The sequence below is a fragment of the Halictus rubicundus genome, chromosome 4 (genome assembly GCF_050948215.1).
Source record: "Halictus rubicundus isolate RS-2024b chromosome 4, iyHalRubi1_principal, whole genome shotgun sequence".
In the NCBI taxonomy this organism is placed as follows: domain Eukaryota; kingdom Metazoa; phylum Arthropoda; class Insecta; order Hymenoptera; family Halictidae; genus Halictus; species Halictus rubicundus.
Window position 1 is genome coordinate 13,978,949 of NC_135152.1, and position 27,131 is coordinate 14,006,079.

A 27,131-nucleotide genomic window follows, 5' to 3' on the forward strand; every position below is an offset into this window, starting at 1 on the left:
TTACGGGTTGATAATGCTAAAATATGGGGACAAACCAAGTACACAGAATAACAAAATGAACAGACTCGTATTGAAAAATTAAGACAAATTAATTACGGGTTGATAATTCTAAAATATGGGGACAAACCAAGTACACAGAATAACAAAATGAACAGACTCGTACTGAAAAATACAGACAAACTAATTACGGGTTTATAATTCTAAAATATGGGGACAAATCAAGTAAACAGAATAACAAAATGAACAGACTCGTGCTGAAAAATTGAAACAAATTAATTACGGGTTGATAATGCTAAAATATGGGGACAAACCAAGTACACAGAATAACAAAATGAACAGACTCGTACTGAAAAATACAGACAAATTAATTACGGGTTGATAATTCTACAATATGGGGGCAAATCAAGTAAACAGAATAAAAAAATTAACAGACTCGTGCTGAAAAATTGAAACAAATTAATTACGGGTTGATAATGCTAAAATATGGGGACAAATCAAGCAAACAGAATAACAAACTATACAGACTCGTGCTGAAAAATAGAGACAAATTAATTACGGGTTGATAATACTAAAATACGGAAAATATGGAGTGACTATTATGTACCCGTACTGTATTAATAAATTACAGGCCCCTGCGCCCGCAACGATGACTTTGATCGAGAATGCTCTCGATTTGTGAATAATTCAAAGCTGCATTGTACCGGCAGGAAAACACGGTTGCTGGTTTCTCGTTTCGATACTCGGAAGACATAGTCAACCAGGAACATTCATCCGGTTGCGCTACATTTGATCGAGAATCTGGTCTCGTTATTCTGCAATCGCCAGGCCGTTACGTCATTGTCCGTGCACCTTCTATTCAGCCACGATCCTAGGATCGATAGTACACAGTCACGATCTCCACATTCACAATGGTTGTGTACCAGGAACAGATCGGCCGTGCACGCGTGCTCTTCGAACGCTTTTACTTGCCAGCCCAGCAATCCGTAACATTGAAAAACGGGCCTAAAATCCGTCTGCGTTCCCACGTGTTATCCAACGGAAGAAAATGCTCGCCTCGACTCGAGGAATATCGAAAGTGTAAACATCCAGCTCGTACCGGATTCGAACGTGCGCATTTTCTACGGTTGCGTCACCAAAAGGCTTATATTGTGTTTTAAAGGCTACAAATCAATGGGATAGTACTTACGGCGAACGATTGTTGTTACACGTCGAGATACGAACGCCGTAACGCCGATCTTTTTCTTTTTTGCCGAACACTTTCTTCCGTCGCGTTTTCGACGATAACGGTGCGATCGTGCCACGCCGGTACACTTTCACATTGATTTTCAATTAATTAGGGGAACGCAGCTCTATTCGGTCGTTTTTGTGCTACGGTGTTCGCTAGAACGGTTCTTTGCCTCACGCTTATCCAGAAATGATCGCTATTACTTTTCAATCCCGGCCAGTCGAAGAAAAGTCAATTACGGGGTACAAAAGACACACGATTAATCTGTCAACGCGGAACGGTTTTAAACGCGCCGGACCAACCGAATATTAAATATGCTGGACGGAAACCGAGGAGTTTTTTTTTTTATTTCTTTTGCCAACTATTCTCTCAACTGCCGTTGAAAATTGTTGTTACGAATGTTGGATCTAGTCGAAAGTACCATCAATGTTTTCAGTTTAATTTTCATACTAGGAGCTGAATGTCACGAATTCGGTTATTGTGTTATGCTATACTTCTATTACAGGACATACATTGCACGAGGTGCATTATCACTGAAAGATAACATAATAAAATAAAACTGTACATTACCAAAGAGCGAGAATTTGAACGATATTGCTCGAAAGAGCGTAACAGACAGAAAAATTGCGCGATGAAATTGCACAACGACGAAACGACGGATGTAACTATGAAGCCCGATTTTTTAAATAGCACGAAACTCTCCGGCGAACCCGGTGTTTCCGAAAAAAAGAAAGAGTGGCGACCTCACGCCGAACGTCGAAATCCGAAGTTCCAGAACCGTGAGTAATCCGGAATCCCTGGCGCATGCTTTCGGCACGCATGAGTCATTGAGATAGGTTATAAAATTTTAACGGTGGCCTCGCAAAGCTCGGAAAGCACGGGATACCGCGGTTCGAACGGTTGTTAAATAGTTGCAACGGAAGCGGCTGCAAGAAGTTCGTCAAATGTGGAGCAATTGAATGACGAAACGGCGCTATGCATCGCCGTGGAAAATGATACACTCCGCGGTCGATATAACTGTCAATCAGCGGCTCACCGGGAGTTACGACATTAATACTTGTCACTTGTTCTTGCGTCGAGGGTGCACGGTCCAATAGAGACCGATTTAACATGGTTCGCCATTCTCGCTGGCAAAAACGGCCGTAGACAGCGAGGCACCTGGCATCCGACTCGAGGACAAAGACGGACATCGTAGTCGGCCATTTATTTGCAGTTAGGCAAATTTTTGTAAATTTACAGTAATTTCTTTTTTTTTAAGTTTTTGCAATTTACAATTTCGTCGCGTTAACGTTCTCGCGTGAACGAGATCGTCCGAGGCAGAAGTTTCCAAGCTTAATTGTCATACCGCCTCCTTTTCGGATAAACAATTATTCCCCCTTCTGAAAATCTTCTTTAACACTTTGACTGCCACGTCACCCATATGTGGGTGACGGAATTATTTGTGCAGGTTTTAAAATGAATTTTTACGTTGTACCGATTAGGATCTGTAACATGCAAGAAAGTTGCAGGACTACTCGGTATCGTACATTTAATTTTTTGCAATTTTTATTTCATTAAACAACTTACTTTGATTGTATGGAATTTTTGGGGTTTCTAGTTAAGCGAACAAACAGAAAGGCGTAGTAACAAATTTGCGTTACTTTACATGAGCCGTTTATTTTGAAAGTGGCCTAACTCCACTTATACTTAAATTGGGATATTTAAGGGTTCATGTTTCAATAAAATTAAAAATATACGTACAGGATACCAATGTGTCACACTGCTTTAATCTAAAAGAGTTAAATTTACAGTTCCTATTGAAATAATAGTAATTATTAAGTGAATAAGTGTTTTCTTACCGAAAATGGAGTTAAGCCAGTTTCAAAGTTAAAAACCAGATTAGTTATAAATTTTGAAAGAGCCCGAGTCCATTCGGCATAATTTAAAATGCTTCAAATTGAAAAAACAATACTCAATTTACTTAATGTATCTTTACAACACTTCAGAAACACAATTCATGCAATTCAGGACATTTTCTAACTACATAAATTACATAACAATTTACTGCTCATCTACATTTTGTGTATGCGGGAGGGATTCGAAGAAGTCATGGTGCCCCGGTGGTATGTATCATAGTAAATCCATCATGTCCTTGTATTTCGCTGTTGTAATTCGTCTTAAATTTTTCTAAAGTCGTGTCAATACAATATTTTCGAACTTTCTTGGTCTACCACGACTTGGTAATAAATCCTGGATTTTAAACTTTGCATTCTCATGCATTGATACCTTATAGATAATTTTATATGGTTCATCTCTCAAAAAACGCATCCAGCATATTTTTAACCAATTTATTGTTTCTCCGTTAGAATTCTTTACCCTTTTAAAAATTGCGTCCTCCAAAAATTTTGTTCATATGAAATCCTCTTGTTTCGTTTCATTTAGAACAAAGTTATTACCTTTCCGGCACTTTTTGATATTTTTTTAATCCATTTAATAATGGATTGGACTTGGGCCACTTTCAAAGTGATGCTTTTAATTACTGAACCAACTGCGAAAACTTATGTGTCCAAAGTTATCGTATATACTCTGAATATACTTAACCGCAAATGTTGCTTATGACAGCTAACTTGAAGTTCTACACGTGATTACGGGCAACAAAAAATAATTGACAAATGGACTTCGGCCACTTTCAAAATAAACGGCACACATATTCATGTACCGTCCCCCTTGAATCGTTCCAGCGCCCACGAGGTGGCGGTATCGGCCAGTTTCGGAAGCACTGATCTAACATGAACAGAACGATAATATCCTGTGCAATCGTTACGGCGATCCGACAATTAGCCGAAGAAACAATATTTCCTCACACGGACTTTCACGCCGGCAAAAAACTCGTCGCGGCTCACAGACAAAACTGCGACCAGCTGTTCTCAGCTTTTTCGTTAAATTCACCCAGAGAAAGTGTCAATTAATCCTGCGCTCAGCGTGCCACTCATCCCCGCTCAAAATCCGTTTTAATTGGACGGATTGTCTTTCACTTTCGATGCAGATTTTTGACCGGCAACTTTCGGGGCCTGGCGCGATACGATTGTACCGGCAGACTAAACATTGAACTGGTTGGAAATTATCGTAACCGGTTGCTAGGCAATACTCGGCGAAATGTGAACCACTTAACCACCTACGAACCGTTCACACTCGCTGAACTGGCATGCGAGCGGAGTGTGAAATCAACCGTCGAATAATTCGTGAATTTTATTGGCCTAATTAGGGGAACTCGCGCACAGATAAACAGAGACTGTTTAACGACGTTAGATAGCATCTTTGTCGCCGAGAGAGCACTTGTTCTTACTCTCTCCTACACCCGCAGTTCTCGCTTGCGAGAAATTCTTGAGATCGAGGTAAATCTGGAAATAAACTCGTGTGAGAGAAAATTTTAACAGCATACGATATTAGTGGCATTTTTGAAATTTTCGGCTCCACGATAATTGGCAGGTATTTGATTTTTCGATGATTGTCTCGTCTTTTGTCAGACATTTTGTGTTGGAAACACAGTAGGAGGTACAGATATAAAAACAAAAGTGGTACATAAACTTTAAGTTTTAGTATTCCCGTGAATCAAGCTTCACAGAAACGAAGCATAAAAGCGGGCACGTAAACCTTTACTGAACACGAAGTTTTAGTAACCATAATTCACAGTGACCTCTTTGCTGGAAATGTTTCCTCAAATTAGTGCCGTTTGTCCCATAACAACATAAACCACTACACATAAAGTAGGTAATGCAAGTAAAGATGGCGGCACGCTTCTCATTCATAGCACCATAAAACAGCTAAACAAAAGCCGTACATGAATTTTTAAAGTGTCGTTCAATCTTCGAATCTATGATGGTTCCAGCCACGAGAAAAGTCAACCTTTTCCCAGGCTTTTAAATGTATAGAATTTTAGAAAAGAACGATGCTTCAATTTCTCGCGGCACTAAATTATTGGGAAAAAAAAATCTTAGAACAAAAGAAACGATAGATTATGGAAATAGAAGCTTGTAGCTTTGAAACCAGTTCAAAACTGTCCACAGATTAACACTAGGTTTACGGGACCCGTCAAAATGACGGGTTCTAATATTTTTAATTTACGATTATTGAGATTGTGAAGATCGATCTACGTGGAATTACTCAACAAGCTTATTTCCATAGGTATATATTATTTAAAAAATGGCTGAAAATATAGACACACTCTTCTTATTTCTATAAAGTAATGTACAATACTCACTTTTAACGCTCCGTAAACCTAGTGTTAAATACAGGCAATTTTCCGTGAATCTGGTATTTCGTGTTCGATTAGTTCTCGGTTCCAGTGTACTTTAAAATGGTAGAACGATAGGATTCTACGAATTAAACTGAAATGCACATATTCGTGGCAGTATCTTCGAAGAATCTAAACATTCGTTGCCATTTCAGAGCGGAAGCGGTGATTTATTCGCGGCCAGGTCTGCTACAAATACCAGACGAGGAGAGGCAGAATGCAGGTCACGGAAAATCGATTTCAGTCTCGCTCGCTAAGCGGAAATCGAATTTCAGCGGCGTTCGGCGACGGTGGAAAGCGTCGAGCGGCAAATCTGCTCGCCGACCGCGCCTACCACGTTCGCGAATTCCCTTTCGATTTCTATGGAAATCGCGAGCGTACGTGTCGTCGGCCTGGCAGAGAGTTCCAGCCGAGAGCCATCAAGATGTTCCGGCGTTGCTGCTTGGCGCGTTAAAATGCGTCGCGTGTCCGATCTAAATCACTTTTCACTGGCACGGCGAGCAAGCGCGTGCGAGCAAACCTCGCGATGCTTTCCTCGGTTGCTTTCCTTTTCAGAGAGAAAAGCGATCCGGATTGCCAGCGACGCACCCGCGATTTTCCTCGCATCCGGTCTATGAACCTCTCTCGCCACTCTAATTATCCGGCGTCGTTTTGGTTTGCTTCGTTTCTAATTTACGACGCCTTTCTACCCTCCGTCGCTCTCGGTCGCTCACTGCTTCCATTTTCCTTTCCTGCGTGGGCAAGAAGTCGCGTAAACCGCGACGCGCTCGGCCTCTGAAACTCATCGGGCTGGTGTAGAATTAATTGCGGGTTTTTTTTGTGCTGATTGTATTAGGGGTACCCATAAGTAATCAATTGTTTGCAAAGAATTTGTTTTGCCTTCAGTTCTGTACCGATCGCGAAAGAGGAAACACGTATTCTTTTACAGTTTTCGGTGAAGCAGCCTGTGTTCAAAATGTTCTAATAATTTTTTTTACAACCCTGTAATAAAATGGCGGCGTCCGTATCTTCCGAGGATCATATTCGTCATTGCGTACTTTTTCATTTTCATGCGGGATTTAATGCAACGGTGACAACAAAGAAAATTTGCGATGTTTATGGAGATGTATCGAAGGTCAACAAGTGTCAACGTTGGTTCGGAAGGTTTGCTGCCGGTGATTGTGATCTCTCTGACGGGCCTCGAAGTGGACGACCAGTTGAATTTGATAACGACACCCCAAAATCTCTAGTGGAAGCTGATCCAAAATTAAGTATACAAGAATTATCGAGAAGCCTGGGGTCCACATGGTCAACTATACAAAGGCACCTACACGAAATGGGAAAGGCATATAGGCTAGGAATATGGGTACCGCATCAATTGTCTGAGACCAACAAGAATATTCGTCGATCAATTTGCACTTCATTGCTATCCAGATTTCGTAGAGATCTATTTCTTAGCAGAATCGTTACCGGAGATGAAAAATGGATTCTTTGTGATAAAATAAAGCGTCCCAAGCAATGGCTTTCTGCAAATCAAACCGCAATATCAACCCCTAAACCTAGCTTATCACTTCAATTTCAAAGCTATATTTTGCTTTATTTGATATACAGCCATATTTATACTTTCGATTCTTCTGCAACCTCTCGAGATATTCTTCCTCGCATTCTTTTTCTGTTTCTACTGTTTCAAAGTGCACTCACTCGTTTTTGTCATAACGCATCAGACGCACAGTCTAGTCATCAGTGTTTAGCGGCGTGCAGTTATGAATTCCAGGTATTATTTAATTTTTTCCAATTTTTCCGCGATTGCTTGTATATGTCGAGGTACATGATATTATTTATATTCATTTTTTACACGTTTCACACTTGAAATTCACTTCATACTTTCTTCTGTCGGTTTCTGTTTGTTTTTTATTTATTGACGCAGTGTTATCTGTCTATTAACAAACACTGTACCTTGAATCTAAGATAATTATTTGCATAAGGTATGATTCGATTCGAAGATATGGCAACGAAACTAAACTGAATTAGAAATGATTTTTGGATACCCATATGTTGTAAGTTTTTTTTTTATTAATAATAGGAAAGTTCAATATCGTTCCATCAATTTCAGTCGCCCAATTTCATGCGCACGTTTACTCAATTACGAAATAAAAGTACGCCGTGGAGTAATTACAATTTCCATACGACCACGCGAGCTAGTCAACAGAAAACGGACTCGCTGACCAGAGCAACTGTGATCAAAATTGTACAGCTCGGCACGATAAATATTTCGTGCACAGTGCGCGCATCAATTTTCGATTCGCCATTAATGAATATTCGATCGCGCCGAGGAATGGGAAAGGCTTCGATGGCAATTATCTCGGCTTCCGATAATTTACCGCGAAATGTTCCCATGCGAAGATAATCGACATTGGAAAACATTTCTCACCGTCATCGTGCATGCTAATACAGTGAATATTTCGCGAAGATGCGATCTCTTGTTCCCTGGCGCGTCATAAATCGCTGTTTTATTTAGCGCAATTCACAGCCAATTTCACGGAACAGTACGATCAACGATCGATTCTTTAGAAGTCGGAACAAGTAATGACGTGCGCTATCGATTGGGGATGTTCGATTCGCCTCAACAGAAAAAATCGTGATCACAGAATCGACACACGATCTTGCTGGACCTGGATATCATGACGAACCCTTTCGTCACGTTCAATCAACGAGGCTACCTTCTGACTTCCGACTCGACCCGGCCACAGGTGTCGCGTTCCAGTTCTAACAACACGATCGCTGGAAGTTGTAGAACTGGCTTAAGGCTCTTGAAGAGATCAACGTGTATCCACCGTCGTGATTAATCGCAACTTTGAGTGATACAACGATAAGCTAACAGCGGATGTTTATGCAAATGCGTGTTTTTATGGGTCCGATTAACAGAAATGCATGACAAACGCTAATTTATAACCGACGCCCAAAGATTTATGAGGTTCAGAGCGGAATGAAGACTTCGTTAAAGTTAATCGACTTCGTTGAAGTTGTTCGTCGCCATTTTATGTAACCGTATGATTTACTGTTTCGTTCGAAGTTGCTCGTAGCTGTAGGTTATGGTACAGTGAACGACATCGTAACGTGTTTTACGAGTACAGTGGTTTCTCTATATATGTCGCCGGGGCCTCGGTGGTAAATGTCGCGGAATTATCCCCACTACTGCCGGGTATACCCCGTGAGGGGCCCCGACGCTCGGACGCCGAAGAGTGTCAACATAACACGGTTATGGCTCCTGCACGATACACGACGCTGACAAGACCCGTGTTGTTGACATATATCGAGACATTCACTGTAATATTATATTAAATATTGTTGCCGAGAAGATTACCCGAAGGTTGCCTTGAATGAAATTGAAAGCACCTCATCGACATGTCATTTTTAAATAAATGGAGTGCACGGTCATAATCTATGACTACTCGTTACTCATTACTAGACTGCGGATGTTATAATTCATAGGAAGAATAGACGAGTGAAAAATAAAACTGTAAAGACGACATATATTTCAACCTGACTTCCATTTCTGACGATTAACATAGAAAAGTTCTATTTTTCATAAAATTCTGCAGTCCAGTAATTAGTCATTACTTACTAATCCTTTCATGTCTGTCCGGAGAATCAAAAAATTTCAAAACTTCTATCGCAATGGACTTTAGCAGAAAGATATTACTTCTGGTGCAAGATTAATCAGATTACTAACGCACGTCGGATAAACCGAAAACCAACAGCGATTACTTTCAAAAGAGACCTGATTGGCCACGATTTCGCAGTTGATCGGCAAACTGACAGTCATAATTGATCGTAAGTCCCCGTTAAGCGACTTAAAAGAAGAAAAAAAAAAACAGGAGTAAAACGCTCCCGGCGAACGGCTTCTCGTTCGATTAAAGAAAAGAACGTTAATATGGTAACGGGCCCGACATTCCTCGCGGCTCCGTTCGGACCATCCGATACAGGAAAGATTTCACGCGATTAGGCGACGACGATCGTGTTCGGCCGGCAAACGGCATTTTATTTTCGACTCGCGGCATGTTCTGAAATGTTAAAACTCTGGCAACCATTAAATCGAAACGAACTGTGCGCTTCCGAGGTGGAAAAAAATAGAAAGTAGAAATCCAAGAGTAGACGCGAACCGAGTGTATTTTTTATCCCGATTCGAGAGACACGGCAGATATGCATACTGCTTTAATAAATCTCGCTTGTTTTCGCGTTATTCGACCGCTTTCGAAACCCCTGGGTCCACCGTGCTCCTGTAACTATCGACGAATTTTTCATCTCGCTCCCTACGTCATAGCTGTCTCATAATATTCATTGCTAATAGGCGATAATCTTCGTCAACGTCAAGCTTTTTCAACGGTGGGTCGCAGTTTGCACAGACGTGAGTCATCGATCAGTAGAAAGGATAATATCGGGTCATTTTATAAGCAGCGCGGAGTTTGACGTTAACTTTCAGAACTGGATTCTAACTCTTGTCTTTTTGACCGTGTACGCTTCAAGTTTATAATTAACGATTACGTGCTCCAATTTGCGGGCCTGTGAAACTTCGTTTCTATTCGTCAACTTGGCTTCCGTCATTGCCTACACAGTAACAATATTTTATCAAATGCATCATCTTGCGAAATATGCAAAAAAATTCTCACACAGAGAAGCTATCAGTTCCCCGGATGCCATGTTATACGTTACAATTATAAATAACGACATGCACGAAATTAATCCAATTTCCCTCGTGCGATAGTTATGTGCGTGTTGAGTAACCAATGTATCGGAGGAACGACGTTTAATACGCTCGCTGCCAGCATTTATTTCATGGTTAGTATTAATTGTTCTTTTCAGTGAATGCAATCGAATCTCCTCTATGAAGCATTAAAACAATTTAGCCGAACAATTTAGAACAATTTAGACTGCCACGTCAGTCACATATGACTGACAGTGATTCTTGACTAGGTTTAGAAATTTTCATTTCATTGAAAAGTTCATTTTTTCAGAATTCAAAAGGGTTAAGGCAGCATTCCCTATAGCACATTTTAAATTTCTAGTTTCCGTTTCATTAACACTAGGTTTACGGGACCCGTCAAAATGACGGGTTCTAATATTTTTAATTTACAATTGTTAAGACTCTAACGATACATCCATGAGAAATTATTCAACAAATTTATTTCTTTGGGTATGTTATTAAAAAAAAATGTCTAAAAATTTGGGCAGCACATTCTTGCTTATTTTATAACGTAATGTAAAATAGTCACTTTTAGTGCTCCGTGAACCTAGCGTTAATTAGATTACACTGATCACGTAAGAATCTCTGGGATCGATTTCTGGCATTGTTAAAACACAAAGTATATAAAATGAATTTGACTATCTTTAGGTAAACGCGTCAACGTCGCACCGCAAAATAACGTTCGCGTTCGTGCGACAGCAGAAAGATCATTTCGACATTGATAAAATACATTATTGAGATTAATAGAATACGGCATTGATGGAATACATTATCAAGATGATTTCCGGCATTGTTAAAATACAAAGTATATAAAATGAATTTCATTATCTTCAGGTAAACCGCAAAAGGTTGACGCGTCAACGTCGCACCGCAAAATAACGTTCGCGTTCGTACGTCAGCACGCAGAAAGGTCATTTATCACAATTTCCAAAACGTGGAACGTTTCATTCCCGTTGCACAATCACTGCCGCGAGCACCGTTCGCCGTAGCCATCTGCGAATCTCGGAGAATCCTGAAAACGTACTAATTGCGTGATCCTCGCCTCGGCGAGTCACCGTAAACGACCACATTCCTATCGGAACGATCCGGCAGTGATCGTTGACACGGTCCGAAGCGACGGTCGGCCGGGCAGCTCATTGCCAAGGTGTACGTAGGCCAGGCGTGTCCGGTCAAACGCTATCAAAACGTGTCTTACGGAATACACGCCGGTGCTGAAAGAATAGCCGTCGTGGAGCGCGGGGCATGCGTCCGGATCGGAGGAAGCTTCTGCTGGCCGGTGTGGAGAAGGTAGCTGGAGCGTGTAGAGGGCCGAGAGAGGAAGGCGTCCGGGGCCCCACCACGTGTGCGCTGCGCTATCAGAGTCAGACGAGCCGATAGACGGTAAAACGGGCACGTAGACGGGCGCAAGAAAGGCGCGCAGAAGTTAGCGGGGCGATCCTGGTTGCGGTGGCGAGAGCCTCGGAACGCGAAACCCCTTCACCTTCATCGAGCGGAATCGGCGTTCGGCGCGATAGAAACGATAGAAACGCGACGCAACGAAACGAAACGGAACGGGCCTGTATAGAAGAAGAGAGGGGGGAGGGGGAGGGAGAGGGAGAGGCGGCTCTCGTGGAGAAGGGGGACCAAGAACGGACAGTTTTCCAGGGCCGATTATTAGCGCGGCGCCTTCCAAACATCCGGAGATATTTACCACCTACCCGTTGTCGCTGCCACCGACCACCTACTACCCGGCACTTTCTGCCACCTCTCCGATCCGGCCCGCGTACGTCTCGATCTGAAAAGGAGGTGAACGCGCGCGAGAGTGTATCATTGGACAAGGAATTGGGGCAGGAGCCAATAGTAAGAAGCGCGAGGTGGAGCGATAGGTTTTAAATAGGTGTACGAGACCGCACGGTGGATTACGGCTAGTCGGATAAGACCGATACGGTGCGAGCCAGAGACCGCGGGCTTTTCATTTTCGGGATTTACCAGTTGGAAAAGTGCGAACAAGTAGAAGAACACGCGCGGCGCCCGTCGATCTCCGTACACCGTACGTCCTCTTCGTCTTCGACTTCGTCTTCGTCGTCGTTGTCGTCTCTGTCGGTGGTGGTAGTCTCTCGGTTTTCGCTCTCCCTGGGGATATCGACGGTGTGAAAACCCCGACAACGAGAGAGAAGTGACAGTCCACAGATAGAGCGGCGGGCACAAAGAACGTCTCAGTCGACGGTGAGCCATTGCCTCAGCAAGTCTCGCCGACAAGTCCCGGGATTCTAGTCCGAGGAGGTTGTTCGAGAGGAGTCATGAGACTCTACAACACGCTGATCGTCCTCGGGACGATCCTCGCTGCCACGCGGATCTCGAGCGGCATACGCGTCACGCAAACCGCCGGCAGGAAGAACGGTGAGTCATCTTCTTCTTGCTCTTCTCTTTACTGTCCTCTTCTATTGCCGGTGCAACTGTCAGCTTGTTCCACCTTTGCCTAACCGCCAACGTTCCAATACAACCGCCGCCGCTGTTTCCCTTTCCTCTTCGTACTACCGGTACGGTTATCCTTCTCGTTTCGCGGTCTTCGACCTCATACTCTTCTCCTCCTCTTCTTCTTCTTCTTCTTCTTCTTCTTCTTCGTCTTCCTGGTCTCAACTGCACCCGGCTTCCTGCTTCTTCTTCTTCTTCTAGCTTCTCCCGCTACGAACCGGGACTCTTTCACCTCACATGTTCGGTTTCTTTCGGTCGCGCAGCATCTCCGCGCGCGCAGATTCAAACGAGAACCGGCGGAAAGATCCGATCCGTGAGTGAAGTGTGCTTCCCTGTCTGTGATCTGTCGGGAATCAAGTGACAACGGCCGTGACGTGGGCTTTTCGGACATGGCGGCGATCCATCGGGACCGATCGTACTGTTCCCACGATCATCCGGCGGTTTTATCTTTTTTCTCGAAGGCGCCCAGCGTGGATCAGAGTACACTCTGATAAATGTCAAAGTAAATGTCAAACCGGGCTGTTGTAACTCGCGCCGCGCCGCTCGGTATCGGTCTTTCGCGCGCGCTACTTGGTGCGCCGTGCAATTAGTGTCCCACTTCGCACGGAGTGTTGTTCGAATTTTTGCTCCGGAGAAAATCGAGATATAGTTCTTCCGGATGGTGGATACGCGTTTCACTTTTGTCAAGACGAATCTGCGAGATTTTTCACGGAAGCTCGAAGAGAGTCGAGTGCGGAAACTAGCTCGGACGAGTATAAGAGTGCGATCCACGATCTAGACGGACGATCATCTGACAGGAAGCCGGAGAAATGGTGTGCGTGCTGTGTGAAATTGCACCGTTATACCCAATACAGTCGCGCACACGATGTCTCGTGGCCGGTATCTGGGTCGTGCGGGGAATTCAGTCCTTGCGATTTCGCGAGACGTCCTTTTCCCGCGTGTTCCACAGGCCTGCGCAGGATCGGGCTGCTTTCGATGCTGCCGAACTCGAACACTCTCGATCCGATCTCTCGAAATCTGCCCTCGCGTTTTTCTGCCAGTTGACGCCACTGTGATAACTGTATGTAACAGGTGTCTTGTAAATTTGGTGCTTTGCAGCTGTCTTTGCGTAGCCTTAGAACGTTGCTCTGTATCGTATTGCTTGACATTTATTTGGGTTTCAAAATGTTCAGGAATGTCTAAACCTAACAAATGAGGTGGAAGAATTTCGAATCATGTCTTAATTTTAAACTATTATTTTGTTCATATTATCTATGTGTAACAAGTGTAAATCACACGTGCAATTTAACACGGCTGTTTGCCAGTGCACGCTATAAAATTCAATAAATCCGCAAAAGTGACCTATTTTTTCTAATTCTGTACGGGAACTGTATTTCTTGGTGGCCCAAAAAGCCATCGGTCCATTTTAAAATGGAAGAACCCTTTAATTTTTAAAAGATCCACATTAATTATATTATAAATGAATTCGAGCGATCTAGTCCACCTCCATTAACACCTGGTTTAGTGGAGCACCAAAAATGACTATTACACAGTACTGCATAAAAATAACAAGAATTTACCCAAATTTTTAGCCATTCTTTTTAGAAGGTACACCCAAAGAAATAAATTTGTCAATAAAAATTGAACCCCACCATTTTGACGAGTCCCGTGAACCTGGTATTAAACAATTGTTAACCGGTTAATCATTTGCCCGAAAAAAATTGGCACGCGTTCCCAGGCATTGGATCGGAAGCGATTTCTCCCGGGAAAATTCGAAATGATTTGTGTTCTTGTGGAACGGCTTCGAAACTGATATCGGAAGTGATTTCTCTTTTGATCGAGTTCCGAGATGCTGCATTTTCCCGCGTGCACATTCCAAGATGCACATTACCCTGGCGATTTCCCATAGGAAGAGAAGCGTGGTCGCAAAACACGCTGAACATTAGACGATCAGTGCCTACGGAGAGGTAATTGCTGTAATTAAGGCAAGCGCGACTAATCGTTGTACACGTAGCGATTATTTCTCTAATTTCCCGGCGTGCGTGGGCCACCGAGACCGATCCCGGTTGGTGTCACTTACCGAAACTGCGAATCGGCGTACACCAAGCTGATAGGAAAAGCGTAACGACACCGTTGCATAATCCTCGAGCCGCTAGCTATTAGGATCGCGCAACGCGCAATTAGGAAAAATTCATGGACAATCCATGCACTCGCGTATAAACCAGGAGTATCGCTAAACTCGCGATACCGCCGGGGGCGCAGGCGATGAAAGCGACTAATACACCTGGTTGCACGCTCGATTACTATAATATATTATTATCTATTACTTCGCTCTTTAGCGGATCAACTATTTTTGTCTCTTTGCCAACGATTTCGTTTTTACCTCTGAGCCTGAAGCATCGTGCAAGGAAAATAACGATATCGATGAAACGCACAAATATATCTCCTTTTCTTTAATACAAAAATATTTTTTACTGTATTATTATAAAGAAACTGGAACAAAGTGCAAAAGTTACATTCGATATTGAATTTATTTCGCCATTTTTACGAGAGGGTAGTTATTCAGGGTTGAAGGATTTACGAAATCTGTTGAGAACACTAATTTCGATGGAACCGAATTTATTTTGTCACCCTTCAATTTTAAATTAGGATTATGAGGCGAAGGGAAAAATTCTTAGCGACAGTGTCAATAGCAAAAGTAACACTTCAGCTGCATTTTTCTACCGCTCTTTAGGAAGTGTTTATTTTTTTCAGAAAATTTTCATGAACGGTTCTCGAAGCAAATTCTTCGTCCACTTTTTAGCTTCCCTTTGTCCGGAATAATGAACCTAGCAGATCGCAGCAGCAACAGCATGACAGTTCGCAAAACTGACCGTTACTAGACTCGCGGAGGAGAAATCTGACCGAGATGAAACTTTCGATTGCTAGTACGCATCGATCGCGCCGCAAATTTAACTAAATTATAGTCGATTACCATGTTGCGTCGAAAAGTAACCGCAGAAGTGCATAGCATGCACATTATTCCGTCGAATTATTCCATCGATAAGAATGAAAGTAAACCTCGATACAATCTATCAGGTCAGTCCATTGGTTCGTGTTTGAGTCAGATTTATGATTCATCTTGACACTCCAGAATTCACTTTCGATGAACTTGTATTAGGTCTCTAATATCTGAATTCTCCGACGATCTTTGTGGAATCTCTTTCTACTAGATTCAAGTATATTCTGGTATATTCTAGTTTATTTTGCTATGTTCTTGTGTATTCTGCTATATTCAAGTATATTCTGGTATATTCCAGTCTATTCTATTATATTCTAGTATATTCAAGTATATTCTGGTATATTCTAGTGTATTCTGCTGTACTCTGCTATATTCAAGTATATTCGGGTATATTCTAGTGTGTTCTGCTATATTCTAGTTTATTCAAGAATATTCTGGTATATTCTAGTGTATTCTGCTATATTCTGGTATATTCCAGTGTATTCTGTTATATTCTAGTATATTCAAGTATATTCTAGTATATTGTAGTGTATTTTGCTATATTCTGGTATATTCCAGTCTATTCTGTTATATTCTAGTATATTCAAGTATATTCTGGTATATTCTAGTTTATTTTGCTATATTCTTGTGTATTCTGCTATATTCAAGTATATTCGGGTATATTGTAGTATATTCTGCTATATTCAAGTATATTCGGGTATATTGCAGTATATTCTGCTATATTCTAGTATATTGAAGTATATTCTGGTATATCCTAGGCTATTCTGCTATATACTAGTATATTCAAGTCTATTTTGGTACATTCTACTGTATTCTGCTATATTCAAGTATATACGGGTATATTCTATTGTATTTTGCTATATTCTCGTTTATTCAAGTATATTCTGGTATACTCTAGTGTATTCTGCTATATTCTGATACATTCCAGTGTATTCCGTTATATTCTAGCATATTCAAGTATTTTCTGGTATATTCTATTGTATTTTGCTATATTCAAGTATATTCAAGAAAGGGAATCTGAAACCATGTGGGCGGAGGCGATAAGAATGAAACGACGAAGGTAACGACGAAAGTTAACTGCGTTTGCAGGAATACTGCAAATCGAGCAGAACGTATCCGCCTATCGAAACTTAAATATCGTTTACGCAACACGAGGAAATGGGATTTTTCGAGCCCCAACGGGACCGGTTACCCGGTCGCGAACCACTTCGACATTTGCATACAACAACCAATTGTTCCCGGATAAAAGCTGTCCCGGTGAATTTATTAAGGAAGTATTCCGGCGTGACAGGTGATTTTATTTGTGTTTTACTTTCGAATCGGACACGATCTTTTGCAATCATCTACTAGAAAATATGAAATCGATCATTTTACCAGTGGCGGGTATGTCGATCGGATTTTCTCCCGGAGTATGCTCCAGGACAACGAACCACGAATAGTATCCGAAACAAGGTACAATGATCGATGGAATCGGCGCGTGACTCGTTATACGATCACGTGCACGCGTGAAATCGCGTTGTCGCCGTTGTCTCGAGGAAGGAGATCGTTCGTTAAACACCGGGGCGGCTCACGTTCTACCAAAAACGGGACGGCCATTGATTAATTGTCGCTAAACGGTCGCGTAATCAATGCAAAAGGCAAGGCGGCCGCGACAAGTCGGTGGAACGCGAGCTGGCAAATTACTTCAGCCGACGATGATTTCCTCGAACGACACAGTCCGGTTCTGGATCGCGTTTGCGGAAAGACCTACCGGTTTGTTTCCCTTTTCCTTTTTGTTCCACGGGCGCGGACTGCCGTTTCCGTTTCTTTTTGTTCCGCCTGTACGATAACCGACGACGGAAATGGGTTTTTGAAACGGATGGCACGACGCCAGTGCACAGACCCGTTTATCGCGGACTGGTCCGTCGAGTTGCTCACCTACATAGAAACAATGCTCTCTGTTCCTTCGAATCTACAAATCACACTCTAAATTTGTGCAATCAAAAATGGCGATCTCCTTTTTGACTAATAGCAAGCATGTGGGAGACTTGAACAATTTTTACTGGTTTGTTTTGGCACAGGAAAATTGGACAAAACTATGACCACTTCGAATCTACAAATTACACTCTAAATTAGTGCACTAAAAAATGGCCAATTCCTTTTTGACTAATAGTTAGCCTGTGGGAGACTTGAACAATTTTTACTGGTCAGTTTGAGCACAGGAAAATTGGACAAAACAATTTTGCCCCCACTCAGAAACAGGGTTCGTAGCGACGATCGTGACCGCTATGACCACTTCGAATCTACAAATCACACTCTAAATTAGTCCATTCAAAAATGGCGATCTCCTTTTTGACCAATAGCAAGCATGTGGGAGAATTGAAAATTTTGTCTCGCTTATTTTGAGCACAGTAATAGTTCTGCGCCCATAGAATGAGTCTCATTAACGTCTCCCGGTCAGGCCCATCACAACCCAGTAATTTTCTCTTTCTCCGTCTTTGTCGCAGCTCTCACACCGACTTTGTTTCTGTCTCCTTGAAGGCTCGCGTCCTTAACGGTTTAACCGAGTCTGCCCGTGAATGAAACACGGCCGGTGGTCTCGCCGCATTCGTTTACGTAAAAAAAAAGAAAAACAGCCAGTGTACGGGCGTTCATTGTAAGCCTGCTTAATGAATGGGTATCGTTAACGAGCGAAGAGGTCGCTGAGGGAACTGTGTTAGGCAGCTCGCCCGGGTAGACGTGTTCATTTAAATGGCGACGGAATGTTTAATTAAAAGTGAAATTGGATTCTATCTACGGTGTTCTTGTTCACTGTGACGTATTGATCGGAGACGTTGTCAGTCTACGTATCGGTAATGTCTCGAAACAAATTGGTTTCCGTTGTTTCTTGCGACTAAATTATACGTAAATCTATATACGGACATAAATTTTACGTTCATTGTACTTCGTAGTAATATCGCGGATCTAATGTTTTTCTTCAAGTACATAATTCCTGTTCTTATCGATCAGTCCTTAAAAACATGAATTACCATAAAAGTCCACGGTTCGATGAGCATTAGTATTGAATTTGTTAGTTTCTAATCCTTTCACCCGTCACACAATGCGCTTCGTCACATGGTAACTCAATACTGCACATCATCCAGATTATTTATCGTGTAACGAGAGCATCGTTTGTTGTTCCCCAGTCACCACCAACTGATCATCCCCACACCGGAATCATACATGTACCCATTAACACTAGAACAACCACCACCAGTCAAATGACCGATTTTATATATTCTATCTCTCAAGATATTTCTGTGGGAAATTATTCAATAAATTTCTATATTCAAGCACCTATTCTTATAAAGATCGCACGAGATCTAAATAAACTTTGTCTTGCCATTTTCATAAAGTAAAACGTGATAGTAGCTTTGGTAAGTGTTGAATAAAATCAAAAACATTTTACTGGAAAATATAATTGTTATTACCCGCTTCTTTCCATTCCGATCTAAATATCAACGATGCCCGGATTCAGCGAGCAGAGTGCACGCCATAAAATTGCAGAGGCCATGCATCAGCCGGCCGCATTCTCTGCGCGCAAAAACCGGAAACGACATTGGTCAGACGCGAAACGCCGTGACATTGGTGGGAGAAAAAGTCGAACGAAAGCTCCGCTTTCGGCACAAGCGAACCGTCCACGTTCTGCGGAACAGTTTCATCGAATTGATTCGACGACCTTAGGATCCGGATCCCCTTCGATCCTCCAGTTTCCGTTTCCGCCGGCGGAAGCGGAGGAATAGTCCGAGCGCACGGGGCGGCAACGAAAAAGGATCTAGAAATCGCGGCTAGTCGAACGCGCGACTTCTGTCGTGGCATCGATCGGCTTCTTCCTCGTCGCTGGATCCGTTGATCTAGGTTAAACCCGGCATTCCCGGCGATCGCTGAGAGAGCACACGGGCCCCGATCTTCGTGACGCGTCCGCCTGGAATCGCAATCACGGTGAAACCACCGACAGCGAGTCGCCGCGGGTACGACACGCGTGCGTTCCGTGCGATAGCAGAGCTCTAAGAAAATTGATTCTAATGGATTCGAAATTACACCTATCTCCGCCGATCGGCGCAGCCCTGGCCTCCTGCGATCCCGTGCCGATCGCGCAGATTGATTTTATGGTTGCTCGCACCGGTTTCTGCGGCCCCGCCGCGCCGCTCTGACTGACAAGGTAATTTCCTCGGAATATTTGCGGGTGCACTGTTTATACTACTATCCGATTGCGGAATGATAGAAATCGGCGAACTTTTAGGATCACGAGCGAATTATCTTGTTCCCTTGGCGTTTTTAAGCGGCTACCGTTGCTCGTTCTTTCATAGACGTGGGAAACTAACGAGGTCTTCACGAAACTGCGAAAATAGTGGAACAGCTTCTTCATTTATTTGTTTATTTATTGCTTTGTTCATTGGCAAGGGTTAACTTTATAGCCAACAGTGCTTGCCAATGCGGAGCAGATCTCCAAGACCTAAATCATGTTATATCAAGATCAAGGTCTGAATATGAAAGGTCAGGAAATAATTTATAATTTTCTTCTTTATTCATTAACGCTAAACCCACCGAACTCTAAAATCTGACTCGTACACGTTGCCCTCTAAAAATTACAAGATTTTGATTTAGATGCAACGCAATTTTTAGTCACGTGCTCGAATGTTTTCCAATGGGAAAGTCCCTATAATTTTTAATATTGTGAAATACCACGTCCGAAATCGGCGATTCGAAGGATGATGGTAGGTTCGGTGTCGATATGTCTACCGAGGTACGTTTCCCAAACGCACTTTCGAGTCCGCATACCAACGCGTTAACATCTTTTTCCGCTCACGTTTGAGGACCGGTCGTTTCCAACGTAATCGGACAATAGGTCGTTTATCGTCGGGCAATTCGCTTCACAAGCACCGTAGTTTGTCTTAACGATTTCCCCGGGGGATCCATTCATTTCACGAACTAGGTTCACTGCCACTTAATCCCTGAAATGATTCCCACAGTCCGGTGAATAAGTTTCGTTCGAGCAGCCTCGTCCTCGGCAACAGCGACAATGTTCAGGACCGTCATCTTGTTGTCATTATTCCGCCTCGATATCGATAAAACGCCGCTCTTAAACCATTTTTACCGACGTTTCTTCTGCAGTCGCTTGCCTATTATTCGCGAGCGAAACCGCATTCCCTCGTTACCCCACCGCTTATTTCGACCAATAACAGTAAATTGATTAACCCGCAGGGTAGGGTCTCCGACAGCTGTCCCATCTCGACGTAAAAATACGGTTCGTGTTCGTACGCGGTCTACGGTTTCTCGAATTTACCGCAACATAACCGGCGGCGAAATTTCCGACGGGCCCCCATTACGCGTTCACGAAATCGTAAAACGAAAGATCGAGTTCGATGACCCGTATAGTTCCGTGCACAAGGAAGCTGACTCGGCGTCTTTTAAGACGCCAGGTTAATTGGGAACGAGGACAGCCCCTTTCGTCTGGAAAAAATACTCCCTGAACAAACCCACTGATTTAATACTCGTTCCAAATAAATTGTTGAACTGTTCAAGCATCCTCTACAGTAAATTATTTCAACACGATTAATAGGATGAATTTGCTAGACTGCGGATTTTCAATTATTAAAAAGAGATCCGTCTACGTGGATCCTACACCTTGCAATTGATCCGAACAATTTTTATTTAGCACAAAAGTTCGCCGTTTAACGAACCCACTGATTTAATACTCGTTCCAAATAAATTGTTGAACTGTTCAAGCATCCTCTACAGTCAATCATTTCAACATTATTCATAGGATACAAACAATTTTTATTTAGCACAAAAGTTCGCCGTTTAACGAACACACTGATTTAATACTCGTTCCAAATAAATTGTTGAACTATTCAAGCATCCTCTACAGTCAATCATTTCAACACGATTAATAGGATTATATATTGCTAGACTGCGGATTTTCAATTATTAAGAAGAGATCTAAATATATACGTGGATCCTACACCTTGCAATCGATCCGAACAATTTTTATTCAGCACAAAAGTTCGCCGTCTATCAATGACCGTGCCGCGATACAAAAAGAATTTACGAAGCTGTTTCCGCCTTATGATCGCGAGAGTAATTGTTAAATTATGTTGCCGAGGCAGACTCGTTGGTTTCCGAATGAAGTCGACTTTTCTATTGAAAAAATGATTAAGAAATCGACAGCTATGAATCATAGACTTTTAAAGCAGCTGTCTGTGGGCGGGTAATGTCTTAATAGTACTATGACTCATTTTAAGAGACATGCTTTCAACGATGACAGTGAATCTTCCGAGGAAGAAAAGTGTTTTAACACTAGGTTTACGAAACACTAAAAGTGACTATTTCACATTGCGTTGGGAAAATAACAAAATTGTAGTTATTTAGGTTTTCAGCCATTTTTATTGTAATATGTACTCATAGAATCGAATCTAGTGAACTTCTCAAGTGCGTCCTTGCACTCTTAACACTAGATTTACGGAACCCGTCAAAATGACGGATTCTAATATTGTTAATTCACGAATATTGAGATTGCAAACATGGATCCGTGAGGAATTATTTAACAAATTGATTTCCCTAGGTATATATCATTAAAAAAATGGCAACAGATTTTGATAGATATATTCACGTTATTTTTATAAGGAAATCTAAAATAGTCGTTTTTAGTGCTGCGTAAACCTAGTGTTAATAATAGTAAATTTCAAAATGTCGAGTCCGTCATTTTGCCTGGTCTCGTAAATCTAGCGTTAAGAAGCATCGAATTATTTGCTCACCGGAGCGAAATGTCGACGTCGTCGTCGATGTTAATACCTTTCTAGATGGGCAATTATCAATGTCAGTGGCCCTGTTTTCGGTTGCGCGTCCGTGAAAGTAAGACGAAGAACAATTAAGCCGCTACGAGTTTACGTTGGCCATCCGGCGAAAAGGGGGGAGACCGCTTTTTTCGCGTGGCGTTGACGAGGAATAAATAACGGCTTTTTGGGAGAAAGTTCTCTTTCACGTCGATCTCAAATTTCTTCGGCGTCACCATGGCATCGTGGTTCCGCGCGAGTGGTTGTTTTCACCCTGTTAGATCAGGATGCTCACGGGATTTTGTTCCAGGCACGATCCATCGACCTCCATACCCGCCGCGTATACTCGAACACGGCCCCGATTCCTAGTAGGCAGTTAATTAGTCGCTATTAATTGCCCACCAGGGACAGACGTCGATCATTTCCGCTCAACGGGGACTTTCGATCACCGTTAATTGCAACTTTTACCGGTAATTTCACCGGTTTTCTCGTACGCTACCGGCTTTAATTGCACGAACCACCGTGCTCGTTAATAATGGCGCAAGATCCGTCTGACAATCGGTTTACAATTTCGTACACTCGACGATCACAGTAATTCCGGATGGCTCGGTTTTCTAGACGGTACAATGAGGTCCTAATTTTCTGCTTCTTATAATGGTACACTGGACGTTGCTCACAATGTTTCTCTTTCGATTGAGAAGTTAGATCATTTCTGCTAGATGAAGCTAATTCCGACTCCATTCAACACGCCATTGGGCGCAGTTCGGTGAATTAGAAAGCATAAGAAACAAATTAACGCATATGCAACCGGCATTTTCTCCCTGTTCATCTTCCTGCTGCGAGGTCTTATATTTTTTAATAAATTATCGTTCCACCTGTCGATAATGAGAGTGATTTAACCACTGCAAGACACGAATGACTAATGTGCACAGTGTTAGTGGGGAACCTTAGTATATTAGACGACATTGGAAAAAAGAATTAATTTCAATAGGACATTTTTAAAATTTAGACTTGGATTATAATTAGGCTAGGTATTTGGTGCATTTGTGAGAAAAATGAGTGAAATTTAAGGTAGTAAAAAGACTAAAAAATTGAAGGGTATCGTAAATCGTCTCACATTATCCATAAGATGCAATTTCTTCTCTTTTATGGAACAATGTAATCGCTTTTAGAAGTACATTTTTTTTTTAAATTTACAACATACCGACGTGTTTGAATGAAGGAGACCCCTGGCTTACATTCGAAAGTCAGAATTCTCGCTCCAGACAGTTGCTTTGTCGCAACTGGAGAGGATTGACAAATGTCCGGCGATTAACAGCGTATAAAATTTACGGCCGCGTACTTTCCTGCCGCTAGAAAATGGAGAAATCATCCGCGCGAGCTGTCCTAGAGGTGTTTATGCTACTTTCCGTCAGTCGAGCAGCTTCCGCCGCGCGATCGATCCGAAGACCATTTCGTGGAGCTGTTTACCTGGAGGTCTATTAAACAGGTGCGAACGTAAACAGCGCGAAAACGTCGCGCGAATTTCCTGCCGGAGTTTACCTTCACTCGAGCGTCCTCGAACGCGGGTAAATTTTATGCGCCCATTTCGAGTGCGTTACGATCCTTCAGAGACGCTGAAATTTTCTTCGTGTCCTAGTATCGGTTGTAATTTACCTGTGGTGGGGGTGAATTTACATGGAAAAATACGTCGAAAATACGGAACAAATTTTTTCGCTTTGAGGCTTCGTTTTCGAGTTCGAGTGCCAAGCAAGTAGAATTGGTTGGTCATGAACAGACGCCTCAGAAAGAATTTCTACGCCATGATTGTACATCAGAAAATGATTTTCTTCGTAGAGAAATGTAGCTCCACTATTCGCGAGATTAGATTGCGAAAGTTTATGCGCTCGATACCGCATGAAACTGTTCCAAGAATTAATAGACTTGATCAAACTTAACGAACTTTCGGAAAATCCTAGTAAAATGCATTTTCTCTTTATGTTACGGACCCATTCCCGCAGGGAATTAAATTTACTTCGGCATGATTCCTAGGTAAACATTTTCGCGACAGCGACCCATAACAATATCCCCGGAATTGAATTTCCCGCCTCGTTCAATTGCGAGGTTATGTGAACAATCCTCGCGTTCATATTGCATGTGCGTTATACATTGCTTATGCGCAGGAAATTGTAATTAAACGCTGCCAGGAGCGTGAACGACTAACTCTTTAGCAGAAGTTGCCTCTGTGCTGCGTGTAATTAATGTTTAACCCCGTCTAGGATACTGCTACTTTAATTTTAATTTGCTTTGTGACTTAATGATGCGCGGGAGCTATGAATTGGTTAGCGAAGTTACTGAATGCACCTGAATTATTAATGAACGCAACTGAATTATACGATATTGTAGCAAGAGGAAACAATTTCCTGCACGGTTCCGATCAATTGCAATTTTTCCAAAATTCCTCGACATCTAGCGAACTGATCCTTCTATCTCGAAAACTCAAATTGATTGTTCCAATCTCAAAAAAGTTATTCTCATCTGAACAGGGCCCGAATATTAATTCATTCATTAATTCGTACCCTTATCCGAATGAAACTGAATTAGTGAAATATCAGCGTGGGTCAGAAATGACTCCGGCATAGAACTCGCAAGAGTCCAAGTCAACACTAGGTGTACGGGACCTGTTAAAATATTATATTTTTAATTAGCGAATGTTGAGAGTGTAAAGATGGACCCATGAGGAATTATTCAACAAATTTATTTCTTTGGGTGTATGTTATAAAATAATGACTAAAAATTTGTGTAGACACGTTCTCATTATTTTCTTAAGGCACTTTTAGTGCTCCGTGAACCTTAGAACACGAATTTAACTCGCCGTACGTTTTATTCGACGTGCAATGAAAAGGCAGTATCGATTAACTGTTAAATAAGGAGTCACCTTGATTCCGATTGGACAATGCTCGGTTCCCCGTCCAGTTCTAGGGAATCCGATCGCGGAGAGTCCTCCGGGGAATAATCGTTGATTTCATTAACGCGATCGAAGAAGTAAAACACGGGGAGAAGGTTCGCGGTAATTGTTCGCTTGTAACGCGTGCCCCGATCGATTCTTCGAGTTCGGATCGAGAACCGGTAACGGATTCCATTACCGTGAGCTGTACCCTCGATGGAAAGACGCAGGAAAAAGCCACTTCCCGTCTGATTTCGACGCAACACTGGCTAAATGCACTCGGTTTATGTCCACACATCCGGCCTAACAAGTGTTTTGCTGCGACGCTGTCGGCGACGTTTTAACTAGACCGTCATACATCGGGGTTCGAGGATCTGCCGGTCATCAATCATTCCTATTCGCGACAGTCAGCGGCGCAACTTTCTTTCAAAACCGTTTTCTCGCGACGTTTCGACACAACTGAGAACCACGCGAAAAAGAAAACACTTTTCCATTCGGAGCATTTGAAACTGTTCGCTTCGCAATCAGCCATTATAAGCGACTGAGGCGCGGTGTTTGCTTTCGAACAACATTTCTCGGTCACTTCGGAATCATTATTTATATTTTTAACCCTTTGCACTCGAAGCCATTTTAACTCTAAAACGAAACGTTTCTTCCGACCTAGAATATTTTCCTTCTATATATATCTTTTCACGCCATACATATGAAAATGGTGCGATTTACTCGTACAGTACTGAAATGTTTACTAATTTATTAAATACAAACAAATGTAATAATGTCAAAAATATTTTGGATAAAGATACAGGAATTTTTAGTGGCGCCTTACGTCATTTAATTTAGAATGTCGATGTAGAAACTGTCTGAACAGTACGCAAGGGTCAATTTTAATTGATGAAGTATAGAAATATTCTTTACTTGACAATGCAAAAGTTCGCCGAATCTGTCTGTCACTCGCACCACCCCACAGGTAATTCCAGAACACAAAGAGAACAGCGAGGAACATTAAGGGCCCGGTCTTCGTAGATTCGCGATAAGGTAGAGTGACTACATTACCGTCAAAAAATAAATCATAACACCCGTCGGATCAAGACGGATCTTAAGTCTGTGTCTGAATGCAGTGACCGGAAATTATTAATTAAAAAGTCACGCGGCTATCCCGGGCCCTCAAGAATCTCTTTCTTGACAGGGGAGTGTGAGCTTGTGTATTGATTTCCTGCGATAGCATCTTTCGAATCGTATCAATTGCGACAGAAAGCACTCGTTTCCACATACGCGGTGATTCGTATTGCCAACGTAAAACGGAGGATCATCGGGAAGGACTACAGGATATCGGACGAGTCGTTGAGAACCGAGGGTTTCTCTCTTACGGAAAGAAAGTCGCGAGAGAAAACTGTTGTTGCCCGATAATGGTCGGATCCCGTTCCATTAATGCATCCGGCTTTATGAGCCTGGCGTAAAGCTATCGATTATCAAAGGAGCGTAACCGAAGGGTAGACTGGAACACGCTCCACGGTCGTGAACGAAACGTCGACGTCGGAAAAGTGGGACAGGACGAGACGTGACTGCGCCGATCCACCTAACAGCGACACGCTCATCTGGTACAGATTAAACCAGCGTTTCCTGTCACGGGACGCGAAAAGATTCGCCACTTTCCATCGGCCTTGTTTCGTTTTATCTCTCGCTGTCTTTTTTCCCTATCTCTCTCTCTCTCTCTCTCTCTCTCTCTCTCTCTCTCTCTCTCTCTCTCTCCTCTCTC

At 42.5% G+C, this 27,131-nt stretch overlaps 2 protein-coding genes across 2 annotated transcripts in view; one reads left to right on the forward strand and one right to left on the reverse strand.

The window, feature by feature from the left end:
* Positions 1–27,131, reverse strand: part of LOC143353582 (uncharacterized) — a 385,968-nt gene that overhangs the window by 260,271 nt on the left and 98,566 nt on the right. The window lies entirely within an intron of this gene.
* The window catches only part of LOC143353568 (uncharacterized), a 66,068-nt gene continuing 51,176 nt past the window's right edge, over positions 12,240–27,131 (forward strand). The window contains exon 1 of the mRNA XM_076786998.1: positions 12,240–12,600. Within this exon, the coding sequence (XP_076643113.1) occupies positions 12,501–12,600 (100 nt within the window). The 5' untranslated portion in view covers positions 12,240–12,500. The remainder of the gene's footprint in view (positions 12,601–27,131) is intronic.